This window comes from Phalacrocorax aristotelis, chromosome 12, assembly GCF_949628215.1.
Source record: "Phalacrocorax aristotelis chromosome 12, bGulAri2.1, whole genome shotgun sequence".
Classification (NCBI taxonomy): Eukaryota; Metazoa; Chordata; class Aves; order Suliformes; family Phalacrocoracidae; genus Phalacrocorax; species Phalacrocorax aristotelis.
The window spans coordinates 20,046,989-20,059,198 of NC_134287.1; the positions used below are offsets into that span (position 1 = coordinate 20,046,989).

General features: G+C 41.8%; 1 protein-coding gene across 2 annotated transcripts in view; it reads right to left on the reverse strand.

The window, feature by feature from the left end:
- Positions 1-12,210, reverse strand: part of ADAM12 (ADAM metallopeptidase domain 12) — a 190,411-nt gene that overhangs the window by 26,599 nt on the left and 151,602 nt on the right. For both annotated transcript variants that reach the window (XM_075107644.1, XM_075107645.1), the window contains exons 12-14: positions 6,646-6,823; positions 1,740-1,829; positions 131-326 (exon numbers count right to left, since the gene is read on the reverse strand). In XM_075107644.1, the coding sequence (XP_074963745.1) occupies positions 131-326; positions 1,740-1,829; positions 6,646-6,823 (464 nt within the window). The remainder of the gene's footprint in view (positions 1-130; positions 327-1,739; positions 1,830-6,645; positions 6,824-12,210) is intronic.

The following is a 12,210-nucleotide window of genomic DNA, read 5'->3' on the forward strand; positions in this document are numbered from 1 at the left end:
TCAGTTCTCCATTTCAGAAAAGAATAGTTACAGATTGGTTCTGTACAAAATTCCTCCAAATCCATCTATAATCACACACTTTTTTTTTCAAGTCTATCTCCTAAACAGATCTCCTGGTTCTCAGACTCACCTTGGCCCCAGAGGGTGATACACTGCTGCTCGTGGGTCTGGCATATGCCGTTGTAGCAGTAGCCGTCCACCCTGTGGCACGCATGCCCGTCGTGCAGGTACACGTTAGCTGGGCAGTGAGGGCTGGCTCCTGTGCAAAACTCTGGCAGATCACAGGAATTACTTGACTCTCTGCAAGAAATCCCCGCTGGTTTTAACTGCAAAACAAACAAAAGCCCTTAACTGCTGTAATTCCAATCAATAGGAGTTATGCAGCGGTATAACCCATGCAGCGCATGAACAGCTTTTTCCACTGGCTCTGCACCAACTGACCATAGAGGACAGTATGAGCATTACACAGCTCTTTAAATACATTTATTTGACACGGGTTGCGAAGGGTTTTGCAGGAAGGAGGGCCAAGCTGAAGTTGCAGCTGCACACATGGCTCACGTGGCTCGGGTCAGAAGGTAATCCCAGCCTTTTGTTCATTTCCAAATATGAACCAGAGTTTTCAGCGTTCCTCCTGCAGTCACGCCTAAACACACAGGCAGAGAAACAGTTTGGGCCTGTACAAAGGATGCTCTGTAGCACTGACCAAAAGTCAGATCAGAAACCTGTTAATCCATATCAACACCACTGCAGTGACCAGGGCAGCCAGCTGAGCACGTAACATCATGTTACAGCTCACGGAGCCACCAGCCCACCCGACTCGGGATTCATCTGCCTGACACCTTCCTAGGACGGAGGTGCATTTCCTCATGGAAATGTCACTCTCTCATGGGCAACAAGATCTCCTTCTACTTAATTATACAACTAGTCCATGTAACTGCTCCTGTCCTGTCCTGATTTCCCTCGATAGCTACATTTTTTCAGAGCTGAAGGCAACTGGTAGGCAATGGTGGAATGTGCCAGGCCGAACATTCACTTAACAACAACCACCACAAAAGATGGGTGTGCTCTGCGAGCAGCACTGAATTTTAACTGCAGCCAGTGCCTTTGGTAAAAAGCAAAAAGACATGAAGATTGATTTTGCTAAAAAGCATTTGCTAGCTGTTTTGATAGCTTGCTGCTACTGAGCTTTCAGGCAGATGGTTGCCACAGACACAATGGAAACTTGCTGAATGCTTTATTAGCCTATATGCAAGACATGGTCTGAGAATTCAAGAAGGTAAATGCCTGTGGCAACTTGGCTTTTCATCGCATGTTAGGAGTTCACAAGAGCTGATGATCTGCCATTAAAAATATATATGCTGTTGACAGAATTAATATTTTAAGAGTCATCCCATAAAAAGAGGGTCCAGCATTTAATGACTGCTTGCCAGAGCACAACATCCATATAAGCATGAAAAAAATCAAAGCATATACAAGTTCATGAAAGAAGAAGAGGTTTTGCATGAGCAAATGAAGTGGCTACATATAGCACAGACACCATTAAAAAATTCTGTTCATCTGATCCTTCAATAACTGTCACAGTCTGAGAATTTTTTTAATTGGTTACACGAAATGCAAGTGTCTTAATGCTTAATGATACCGATTTGCTTGGTCTGCACCCTTGCTTACTGCTCTGCAGTTGAGAAGATTATGGAGTTCTTCCCACCCCACACAGATAAGAAACACTTCTGTTGGTTCACCTTGCAGTCTTCGCAGCAAAGTCCATGTGCGCACACTGCTCCCGGTTTCAAAGTACAGGTAGTTGCATTACAGCACCGGTTTGTACATTCCTAGAGGGAGGAGAAATTTAGAGCAGACAAATTTCAGTCACAGAAAGCTGTAAATCAAGAGGCTGCCTATAGCTCCGCCAAGAAAATCTAGGCATGAAATAACGAATTACGCATGAAATTCTACAACTTGTTCCAAACAGTCTTGACTGTCCTTAGATTCAAAAAGCACAATAATTGCAGTAAAACCAGAGAAGCCATTGAGGAGGGCTGGTTTATTCTAACTATGGTTCTAATCCCAAATACCACAAACAACTCACGTATACCGACACCAATCCTGACACAGCAGTGTGATGGTTTAGTGCCACAAAAAAGAGTTCAGTGGTTCCATTGCCTCCTGCGAGGATCCAGGACCCATGTCACAGCTCCTGAGCATCACTACCGCAGCTCTCTATTTTGTGATAGCTGCTCACCAAACTTCTGTATTGCACGGAGGCTGGTGGCTGCCGCAAAGAAAGATGATGACACTATTCCATGTAATCTCTTATCAGGGTATGCCAGTAATAGAGCTTTGAGAAAAGTATGAATTGCATTATCACTAACTGATACATCCCAATTTCACACTTACGGATTAGATGGTGGCATGTGTGGGCTTTTGCAAACTTTATTCTCTGTAGAATGAGCTAGTAAGAAGTTTCAGAAAATAATGGGTTTGTTTTTCCAAGATTATGCTCACAAGCTGCAAGTTACATCAGCTGCGCTGGAATCTCAGCTCTCTAACAAAAATAGCAGCAGATAAAATTGCTCTTCAGCTGTGTTAAGTCAGTTTGACTTAACAAGGGATCACTAACAATACAGGGAACACAGGAAAAATAAGTGGGTTAGAATGATGTTCACAGCCTTTTGTTACGTTATTGGCTTTTGTAAAGCTTTCCAACTGGAAGATAGGGCTACCACTGCACTCACAAATAAAGAGCAAAATGATTCTCAGCATTTCACTGTTTTCTTAGACAATATCTGCCTGAATATACAAAGCTAACTGTGCGGCTCTGAAGCAGCGGAACAACTTCCTGCACCTATTTTTGATCATGCCAGAAGGCAGCAGGCTACGCAAATATTTCTGTGCAGCTGCCGTATTTAAGAAGTAACGTTCCTCTGCAGAGAAGCACATTTTAGAAATTCACCTCAATAGCAATCTGAGAAAAGCAGGGTGGAGGAAAGCAATGTCAGCCCAATTAAGGCACTTCTGAAACAGTCAGCTCCTATACCCCATCCTCTGGCCCTACACCAGCCAGCCACGGAAAGCAATTGGCATTCCACAGACAGCTTGGGATAAAGACACAGCTCTTTGAATGATGTTACTGCAGCCTTTGAAATTTCCAATTGCTCACTCACTTATTACTCATTGTAGGGAATGAGCTTGGTAAATAGTTTTTGTGCCCGAGCTATTAAATTGTCAGGAATGGTTTTAACATAAATAGGCAAGCAAACAGAAAAGGCTCACAAGGCTTTCGGAGGCTGGAGGCTGCCACCCTAAACTACTGCTGTGTTGTAGTTTATTATCATTAGTTATTATTAGTAACAACAGCAATGATGGGAGGCGGGTTTCTTGGTGTAGTCTCCTGGGCTCATCGGAGCAGCTCAGACTAACGCAACAGCAATTCTAGCATCACCTACATGATGTTGGATGCTGTAGACAGGACATCTTGTTTTCAACCCCACCTTTCTAAGAACACAAGATAGACCACACTGGGCCAGCCTATAACCCTTCTCGCCTTGTGTCGCCCTGACAGCAGCCAGCAGAAAATGCTTAAGGACAAGAATGTGAACACACATACATGATACCTTCCTACTCTCCTGGCTTTCCCTCAGCTCCACGGACATTTTTAGCACCTCTAATGTTCAGTGGAAAGGAACACGCAAGTGATTGGATGCAGTCTGGGGAGCAGCTGCTTCTGCTCATTTGAAACCTGCCGCTTTCCAACTTCATGTGCACGGTTCTTGTTGGGGGGCAATTGCTCCCTACTCACTCTTTCCATTTCACTCACGATTTTATCAGCTTCCTTTGTTTTCTTCTTTTCCTGCCAGAACCCCTTGAAAACTTTGAACTTCCTTACTGCTTTTTTTTCAGCCTTTTTCATTCTGCTTTATCCTTCCTGAGATCAGGGAGGGGTAGGAAAAAGCTGCACATGCAGTTTCAGACACAGCATGCTGCAGATTTATAGAGGCCTACTGGTGCTTTGTTTTGTTTTCCTATCTCTTCCCTAGTAATTTCTAACAGCCTATTTACCTTTTAGACCACTCTTGAGCACTGAGCTGACATTTTCATGAGACTATTTATTGCCATATGAAGTCTTGTTCCTCCGTGGCCAGAGTCAGCTCAGAGTCCGTCATCTTATATGTGATGTTTGCAATGCACATCACTCCGCACCGAATCCCATTTCTCATCATAATGCCCAGTCCAGCTGTCTCAGAAGGTTCCTCTGCAGTTCTTCACAACCAGCTTTCACCTCTACCATCCTAACTAATACCATCAGCAAATTCAAGAGTATTCCTCTTCCCAGGCTGTTTATGAGTATGCTGAGCTGTGTAGTCCCCAGGACACATCTCATGGCTACATCACAACAGATCTCCTTCCACTGCATAAAATGGATGATTGATACTTGCTTGTATGTCCTATCTTTTAACCCAATTTTTGCTCCTGCAATATTCTCTCATCCTACAGCTGCTTAATCTCCTAAAGAGGCTTTGGTGAAAGGCTTTAGCCTAAAGCCTCTCTGAACTCCCAACAGGCTGCAATAACAGCATCGCTCCTTTCCATTCGCTTGTTAAGTCCTTCAGAGCACTGTGATAGGTTTGCAAGACAAGATTTCCTGGCACAAAAGCTGTGTTGACTGGTCCCTGCCATGTCACAGCTGTTCAGGCTCTAGCTCTTAATTACATTTGGAAGTAATTTGTCTGACTTCTGATTTACCACTCTGCAGTTTGCTGATCCCCCTTGCAGCCCATTATAAAATTAGCCACATTTGTCACCTTTCAGTTCTCAGGGACAAAGGATGATTTTTTTTTCCCTCCTCTTCTTCTGTCTTTCCATGCGTAAGCTACACTAACCCTCCTTCCGAGACACTGTAGCATGTCAGACACTTTTGGAAATGCAATCCAAAATGAAGATGGAGCTTAATTGGTAATATTGTCCCTGGTTAGGTCTTACACTCTTGGCCTGGTGGTGGCCATGCTGGCATCTATTATACTGAAGATGACAACCCATGCCTGATGCACACGAGACCATAGTGGTGTGGATGAAGGTGGTCAAACTATTCCTACGGTGTTAGTGTTTCCAGTTGTCTGAAGGGTGGGAGGTGTGCTACAGTCACAGCTCTCCATCCTTATGAATCCATTGCTGTCCTGCTAAGGAACGTCGGCGAGCACAGACCTCAACATGGGGCTAATATTTTCCTTAGAGTAAAGGAGAAATATCCCTATCAGCCACCCACACCTACATATTCAGACTGATATTTAATTCTGATCGCTGATAAACTACATTTATGTTGTTGTACAGCTGTCCATGCCATAAAATATTGCATCGCTACTGACAAAACTCTGCTGGTACAAATGACTGGGCAGTAAATTATTAACTGATCTAATGGGTTTTCTGGTACGACTCAGATTATAGCAGTAATTTCCAAATTAATTTATTTGGGCCCAAGCTGCAGTTTTCCAATATAATTAAAAAAGAAAAACACAGAAAGAAGAGACAAATCAAGTCAGTGCCTGCTGATGTTAAGTGGCTTTGACTTGAAAAGGTATCGCTAACATTCAAAAGTGAAAATGAGAAAGATAACTGGGTTAGAAAGACATTTGCTAGCTGCTTGCACTCTATTGACTTTAAACAAGAAGATAAGCCTGCTTCCTCCAACCTCGTTACCCTGAAGAATGAGTGAACTGTCAGGAAATCCTTAATGCTTGTGTAAATCCAATACACTGTATAGACAGGATACAGCAATATCTCACTGTTTTAACTGCCCCGATCTATTTTGTCTGCAGAACCGTATTTATCACAGGAAACAAATCTCTCATCTGCTGATGTATTTAATTCAGATAATCCAAGCGAAGGTCAATACAGCCAATGAGCATGGGAAGTCAAAGGTATAAGGATGTCAGCTCGGATCTTATTTGACCCCCAGGTTTTGCCTATCTCCTCCTGATCTGAGCTGTCCTCTGGCACATTCACTAAACCAAATGGAATGAACTCTGAAGTAGCTGCAATCTTTTGGGGAGGCAGTAAAGGCTATTTCTGTTAGTAAGGTAACTGGCTAGCAGCAAAGAAAAATATCATAGTGAAGGAGGGAAAGGTCTTGTACCTAAAAACTGAAGCTGGCTGCAGTGAAAAAATACCTAGGTGATATTAATGTTTATATAAGTATTTATAGTTATATTAATATAAATATATGGGTGGGTTCTTATATATGGAAACAAACCTCCAATTAATGTCTGGTATCTTGAGAAATTTGAGAAATGTTAACAAATTTGAGTTTATCTTATTAGCTAAAGCTTAAAGTAACTTCTGCTGTTAGGAACGTGACAGTTAGTCATGGTTAGTCTGTTGGACAAGCCATGAGACAATTTGTTCTCTAATGGCAAATCGAGCACATTCGTAACTAAAGCCCTGCCTGAACATTAGCAACTCAAATGCAAGTCAAGCAGCAACTTCCCGCATTTCTGAGGACTCTGAGGTTTAGGCTGATAAGACAGAAGCAGCGAAGGGAGAGTTTTGGTCTACACCAAGTAGTATTAAATATGCCAGACCAATTCTGATTTGTCTTTACTGTTAAAAACCTGCAGACGGGAGGTGAGCAGTAATTCTCGGGTGGTGTCTTACATCAGGCTCCCCGCAGTCGCACTCCTCTCCATCTTCCACATAGCCATTCCCACACTTCTGTCCACCAAATGACTCCTTGACTTCAGGCAAGTTAAACAGACACATTCCTACGCCTTTTTCCAGGCTGTTTTCCAGGTCCTTTCTACTGCAACTACTGAACACCATGGGAAATGGATAGCTAGAAGAAAAAATACAGGGAGACAAAAAAAAGAGTTAGTATTATCAGATGAAAACTTCTCTCTCCTGTCACGTTGGTGAATTTTTAGGACACCTATGCGCTAACAACAAGATTGCCTTGGGTTTTTTTTTAACCTTTTAACAGAAGATTGAGAAATAACAATTTACTGGGAAATTGTGCCAAAAAACATTTAATAATTTCTAACTATGAGTAAGGGAATTTACATCATTTTAACTTAAATTTGTAGCTGCTGTTAAGGATTGGAAGTGTTCACACTTGGAATTCCTTCTCCCTCTTTTGCATATGTAGTTATAAGGCAAAGTTTGATCAGAAGCCTAAAGAAATACTGGGCTTGTAAGAAGGATTCCCAAATTTACAGGACTGAAAAACACCCTAATCCTTCTTGGAAAGTTCAGCCTCAAATGGCAAATTCATTCACCTTGCTCTGCAGTATGGCAAACCTGTTGCTCTTTTCAGGAAAAAAAAAAAAAAAAAAAAAAAAAAAGAGAAAAACACTGAGTTACTTGATAAGAGCCTGCTTCTGCAATTCATCAAAGTCGAGCTTGGGAACTGCAAATACAATTCTTCTTTTAAATCTGGGTGACTGTAAAGACACTGCTGAATATACCCATAGTTTGAATTCACACTGCTGAGAGGGGGATTTGGCCCTGTTGTGCAGGCACACAGCGGCTTTGATTTCTTTTGGCAAACACATGGATGAGGTTATCAGAATGATCCGGTGTAGTACAAATATCACCAGATAATTTGTGTTTTTCTGTGAGAGGACTTAATTCCATTTTCACTAATGAACGTTTGGGGTTTGATTCACAGATACGAAGACAAAGCGTCACCTGGATCCGGCCATCAGAGTCACGTCCTAAAGTCTGCCGTGCCCTCTCCACTCTGAGACATGCACATGGTTTCGCTGAATCTGGATCACAACCAAATTGTAAAACAGCGTCTCCCCTAAGATGCGGTACCTTCGCCACTGCAGCTCCGTGGTCCGGCAGTCATTCAACATTCTGGCAGCACAGGGAGCCAACCTGATAATGACTGGACTTTATTCACTAAATGCTTTGTAGCACTCACATGCTATTAGGGCATAATCTTTGCAGACAAGCAAGATAATAGATGTAAGTTCTGCACTGCTGAACTTCAGACTTCGATTAACCTACTGTTGTTTCTAATATCCTGAAATGAAAACATTGCTTTGTGAATGATGATGCCTCTAGGTGTCAGAAAGGGATCATTTCTATTAAAAAAAAAAAAAAAGTGTGACAATTACAAATGCAATAGTGCTTCCTCTGCTGACATGAGGAGGTTAATTAGGATCTGGAAAGGTTATGGGTACCTTACAGAACAGAATTTATTTTGTGCCGGTTTAAAGTTACCTCTTTTACAGATTCTTTTGCAATGAAACAGCCAGCTCATTGGAAAAGAACATAAACATGACTCTGAAGAAGAAAATAATTTTCATGGATCACTATAGGGCTTGTCTAGTTAAACTAAACAGTTCTGTGATTCGCTGACATATGACTTCAGGAAGTTAATAGGCATCTCCACTTTAAAAGTTGATTTCTGGAAAATATCAATGCTTAGGCAAAATGACAGAGTCTAAGATAAATAAAGAAATTTCAGAATAGCATGAGGTAGGAGTCAGGCTGTTGGCTGCAGCTTTGGGCCCAGAGGGAAAAGAGGGAAGGTACCTGGAATTATGGAACAGAAAATAAAGGCCCTTGGGAAACCTCCTACTGAATCTTTTCTATTGGGCAGTTGGAGATGTTCTTGACAGAGCACTACAAGCTCTTGCCCTACTCTTAGTTTGACTGAAAAAAACCCACAAACCTCAGAATTTTGTGTGTGTGACTGTGAACAAGTAGATGGATATACACTACTTTTGAACACCAGAAAAAACTCAAGAAACCCAGATACATCTGACTGATAAAGCCTGCGCAAAATATATGAGTGCTTGATCAGACATGATCCTTACATCAAAGTATGAATAAATGAATACTGCATCATCCAGGCAAGATCCTTCACTTCAGTGACATGTATTTACTTTGATATCCACTGAGATGAGACAGGGAGACATCCATACCTTACACAGACTGAAATCAATTTGGGACACAAACAGTGCATTTTCCCTTGTGCCATATGCCTCAGCCACACACGGATCATGAGAATAGCTCACCAGACAAAACTGTCAATATTTTATGGCTGTTCCTTTGTATCTGTGAATGCCCAGGGTCATTTGCATGAATGTGAGATGTGTCTGTCCATCACTGGGAAAACAGAATCCGCACTCTGTACCAGAGGTGAAATAATGTCATTGTTAGTGAATGAGTTTTCTGTTTCCTCCCAAAGGATCGTCAAGCTGTTTCCTATTTTGATCTGAGATCCATTCATCTTCTGGTTTTTCCTGCTCCTAATGCTGACTTCCTCAGCTGACATCAGTGCAGCACATGTTATTTGAGGAAATTTTCTGAAAATACTTGTTCTTTACCAAGTAAGCCCAAAATAAAGCAATCCAAAACCAGAGATGAACCCAACAAGTGAAAACAGAGAGCAACTGAAGGGTAACCACACCATGCAAGAGAAGATCCCACATCAATTGATGCCAGTTGGTATTTCATTGGAAACGTAATTGATCTTTGATACCATGATACTCTGACACACAACCAGTCTTCATTTTTTTTGACAAAAAAAAAAAAATCCCATGTAACAGCCACAACATTTGATCAGTGAGATTTTTTTTTAGGCTATATTTTGGCTGTCTTTGCGATTTTAAAGCTGTTTCATCAAAAGCATGAAATCCCTGGCAGATGGGAAGGGAAGCTATGGATATCAGATGTCAGTAGCATTAGGCACAATGTTTAAGTGAATCTGGATCTTGTGAAAAATGACAAAGTGATGGTCATGTGAAAGAAACTCGTCCTCTGAACAAATGCAGCAAGCTTCCTTGCACTACCCTGTTAAGAGGCTTCAGACCTCACCTGGAAGGGCTACCTTTAGGTGGGAGAAGGTAATAGAGTCTCCACAGTAAAGTCAGTCCTTGACTGGTCTTCAGGAACATGCTGAAGTGGGATATCTGTGCTTTCTACAGCAGCTCATACACTTATCGTATTGGAAAAACCCTCAGCTATCAGCTCATATAGGCCATTGGAGAACCTTCCAGAGGTAAAAAATTAATTAGCAATCAGTATATTCCATTATCCTTCAATCAAGACATTTTCTTTTACAGCTTATTTTCCCACAGTTGGGAAGAGAAAGGAAACTTTGGACCAATCTAATTCCTGTTCTAAGACGCTGAATAGCCCACACATTTCCTATACTGTTTGAATCTGTAGATTTAATACACAATGGATCTTGTCAAACCTTCCTGGCTGTGGGTACAACTCTACAGAACTCAAATCGTGCCCAGTCTCTTCAGTGGGTTTACAGCAAGGAAAATAATTTCAGAGTCTTTCTACCCCTCTTGAATCCACAGCATTCCTCAGTGTCTCCTTTGTGCTTAAAAGATGTGCTTAATCTCAAGCAACCGAATATCCTACTTCCCAGCAAAAATAGCTTTGACTGCTCCTGCAAATGAGAGCTTCACAGTAGAAAGAGGATGCCTGGCAATTGATTCCTTTAGAAACAGGGTCTGGTCTTGTCCCATTCATTTATATTTCAAGCACTCAAGCCATTCAAATGCCAGTTTCCTTTATGTAGTTTTGCATTTAGCCTGTATTAGATGGCTCCTTTCATTAACCAAGTGAAGTGGCATCATCACTGTGTCAAGTCCCTTTTAAGAATAGAGAGTTCTTTGTACTAGCACGGTGTTCCCCAGCATAGACTTTTTTTTTTGCATGAACTATAAAAGTTCATCTCCATCATCTCCATTTCAGAGGTATTTCCCCTCCTAATGGGCTGAATAACAAGAGAGCACATGCACAGAAACAGAGATAGTCACTGCCCCAGAAAATTATAGTCTTAAGAGATCAGACAGCCAAAGCATTCAGAGTGGCTACTGGTTCATGCAGGGTAACAGGGCAGATCAGCCCCAGACCTAGCAGCGACACCGCCACGGAGGATGTTGTGCCATGCTCGCTGTTGCTGTCTTTCCCGTTGCTCCATCCGGAAAATGCCTGGAGGGGCACTGACTTGGGCTGCAGAGGTTTGCTCCATTCCAAACCCTGCCACTGCATTGCAGCAATACCTTGGGAAAGCCATCCGAAGTGAAACTCCTGTGGTTCTTCCAAACCAGGTCTACCTATATCTTTGGGCATCTAAACATTTAGTACCTCGAATCCTCCTCCTCCGTGTTCCTCCACCACAGAACATAAGCTATTTTGCTGTTTCTCAAGAAGCATCACTTAAGCAGTAACACCACCAATGCTTCTGGCAATTCTCTATGCGTTGCACAGGAGGATAAACTGCAGGTTCACAATATCTTGAAAACTAACATTTTGATTATTACGATTATTGCTATCCAATCTCTGCTTTTTCTTATTCAAGAACTGTAGGACTTTCGTAAAGCAATTGCCTTGTTCTCTCCAAAATGTTGGTATACATACACACATACGTTATGTGTACATATAAATTATATATCTATTTATAGGGTTCATTTATTCCAGTTCATGTCACAATCTGATTCTTCAGCATTATGGCAATGTTTAAACAGAGCCTTTTACCAAAAGGCCCTAAAGTATTTTACAATTATTCACTCAATTAAAATGCACAACAGCCCCAAAGAGCTCTATTAAGTACCACCAGGCCTTCCTCCCTTAGGTAATATGATAATTGGAGATTATATCAATTTTAAAAGGGCATTTTGATTTTCCAGAGCATACTTATTGAAACAACTGTTGACAAGCTGATTCCCGAAGGTGCAGAAAACTGAGACCAGGCTTTGTCCAGAATGCTTGAAAAATCAAGCCTGAGAGGCCATGTCTGGAAGTAGCTACGGCATCAGCCGTGCTTTTTTGGAGCTGGAAGGTGCTCAAAGACAAGAGGGGTGCTGAGTCCCAGCTTGCTGAGGCAGAAATTTCACTAGTTAAGCACCTGAATTTCCAACACTTTCCATGACAACACCTTGCCTGAACTGAACATCACAGTGTCTCTTTGTGTCTGTCTGAACCCTAGGACCCTTTGAGATTCACAAATACAAATACTTACTCTCCTTGGTCTCCAATATTTTTGATTTCTGGCTGCACAGTGGCTCATTTACAACTGGAGGGAAGGAAAGCAACTCAGATCCTTTACTGGAGGCAGAAGGTATGAGTCTGAGCTCCCTCTTCTTCAGAGTCTACAGAATGACTTACACGCAAATGTGTTGGTTTTCTATTCCATATCCCAGTCTTACATAGGAACCTAAAATACGGGGTTTAAACTTAAACAATAGAGAC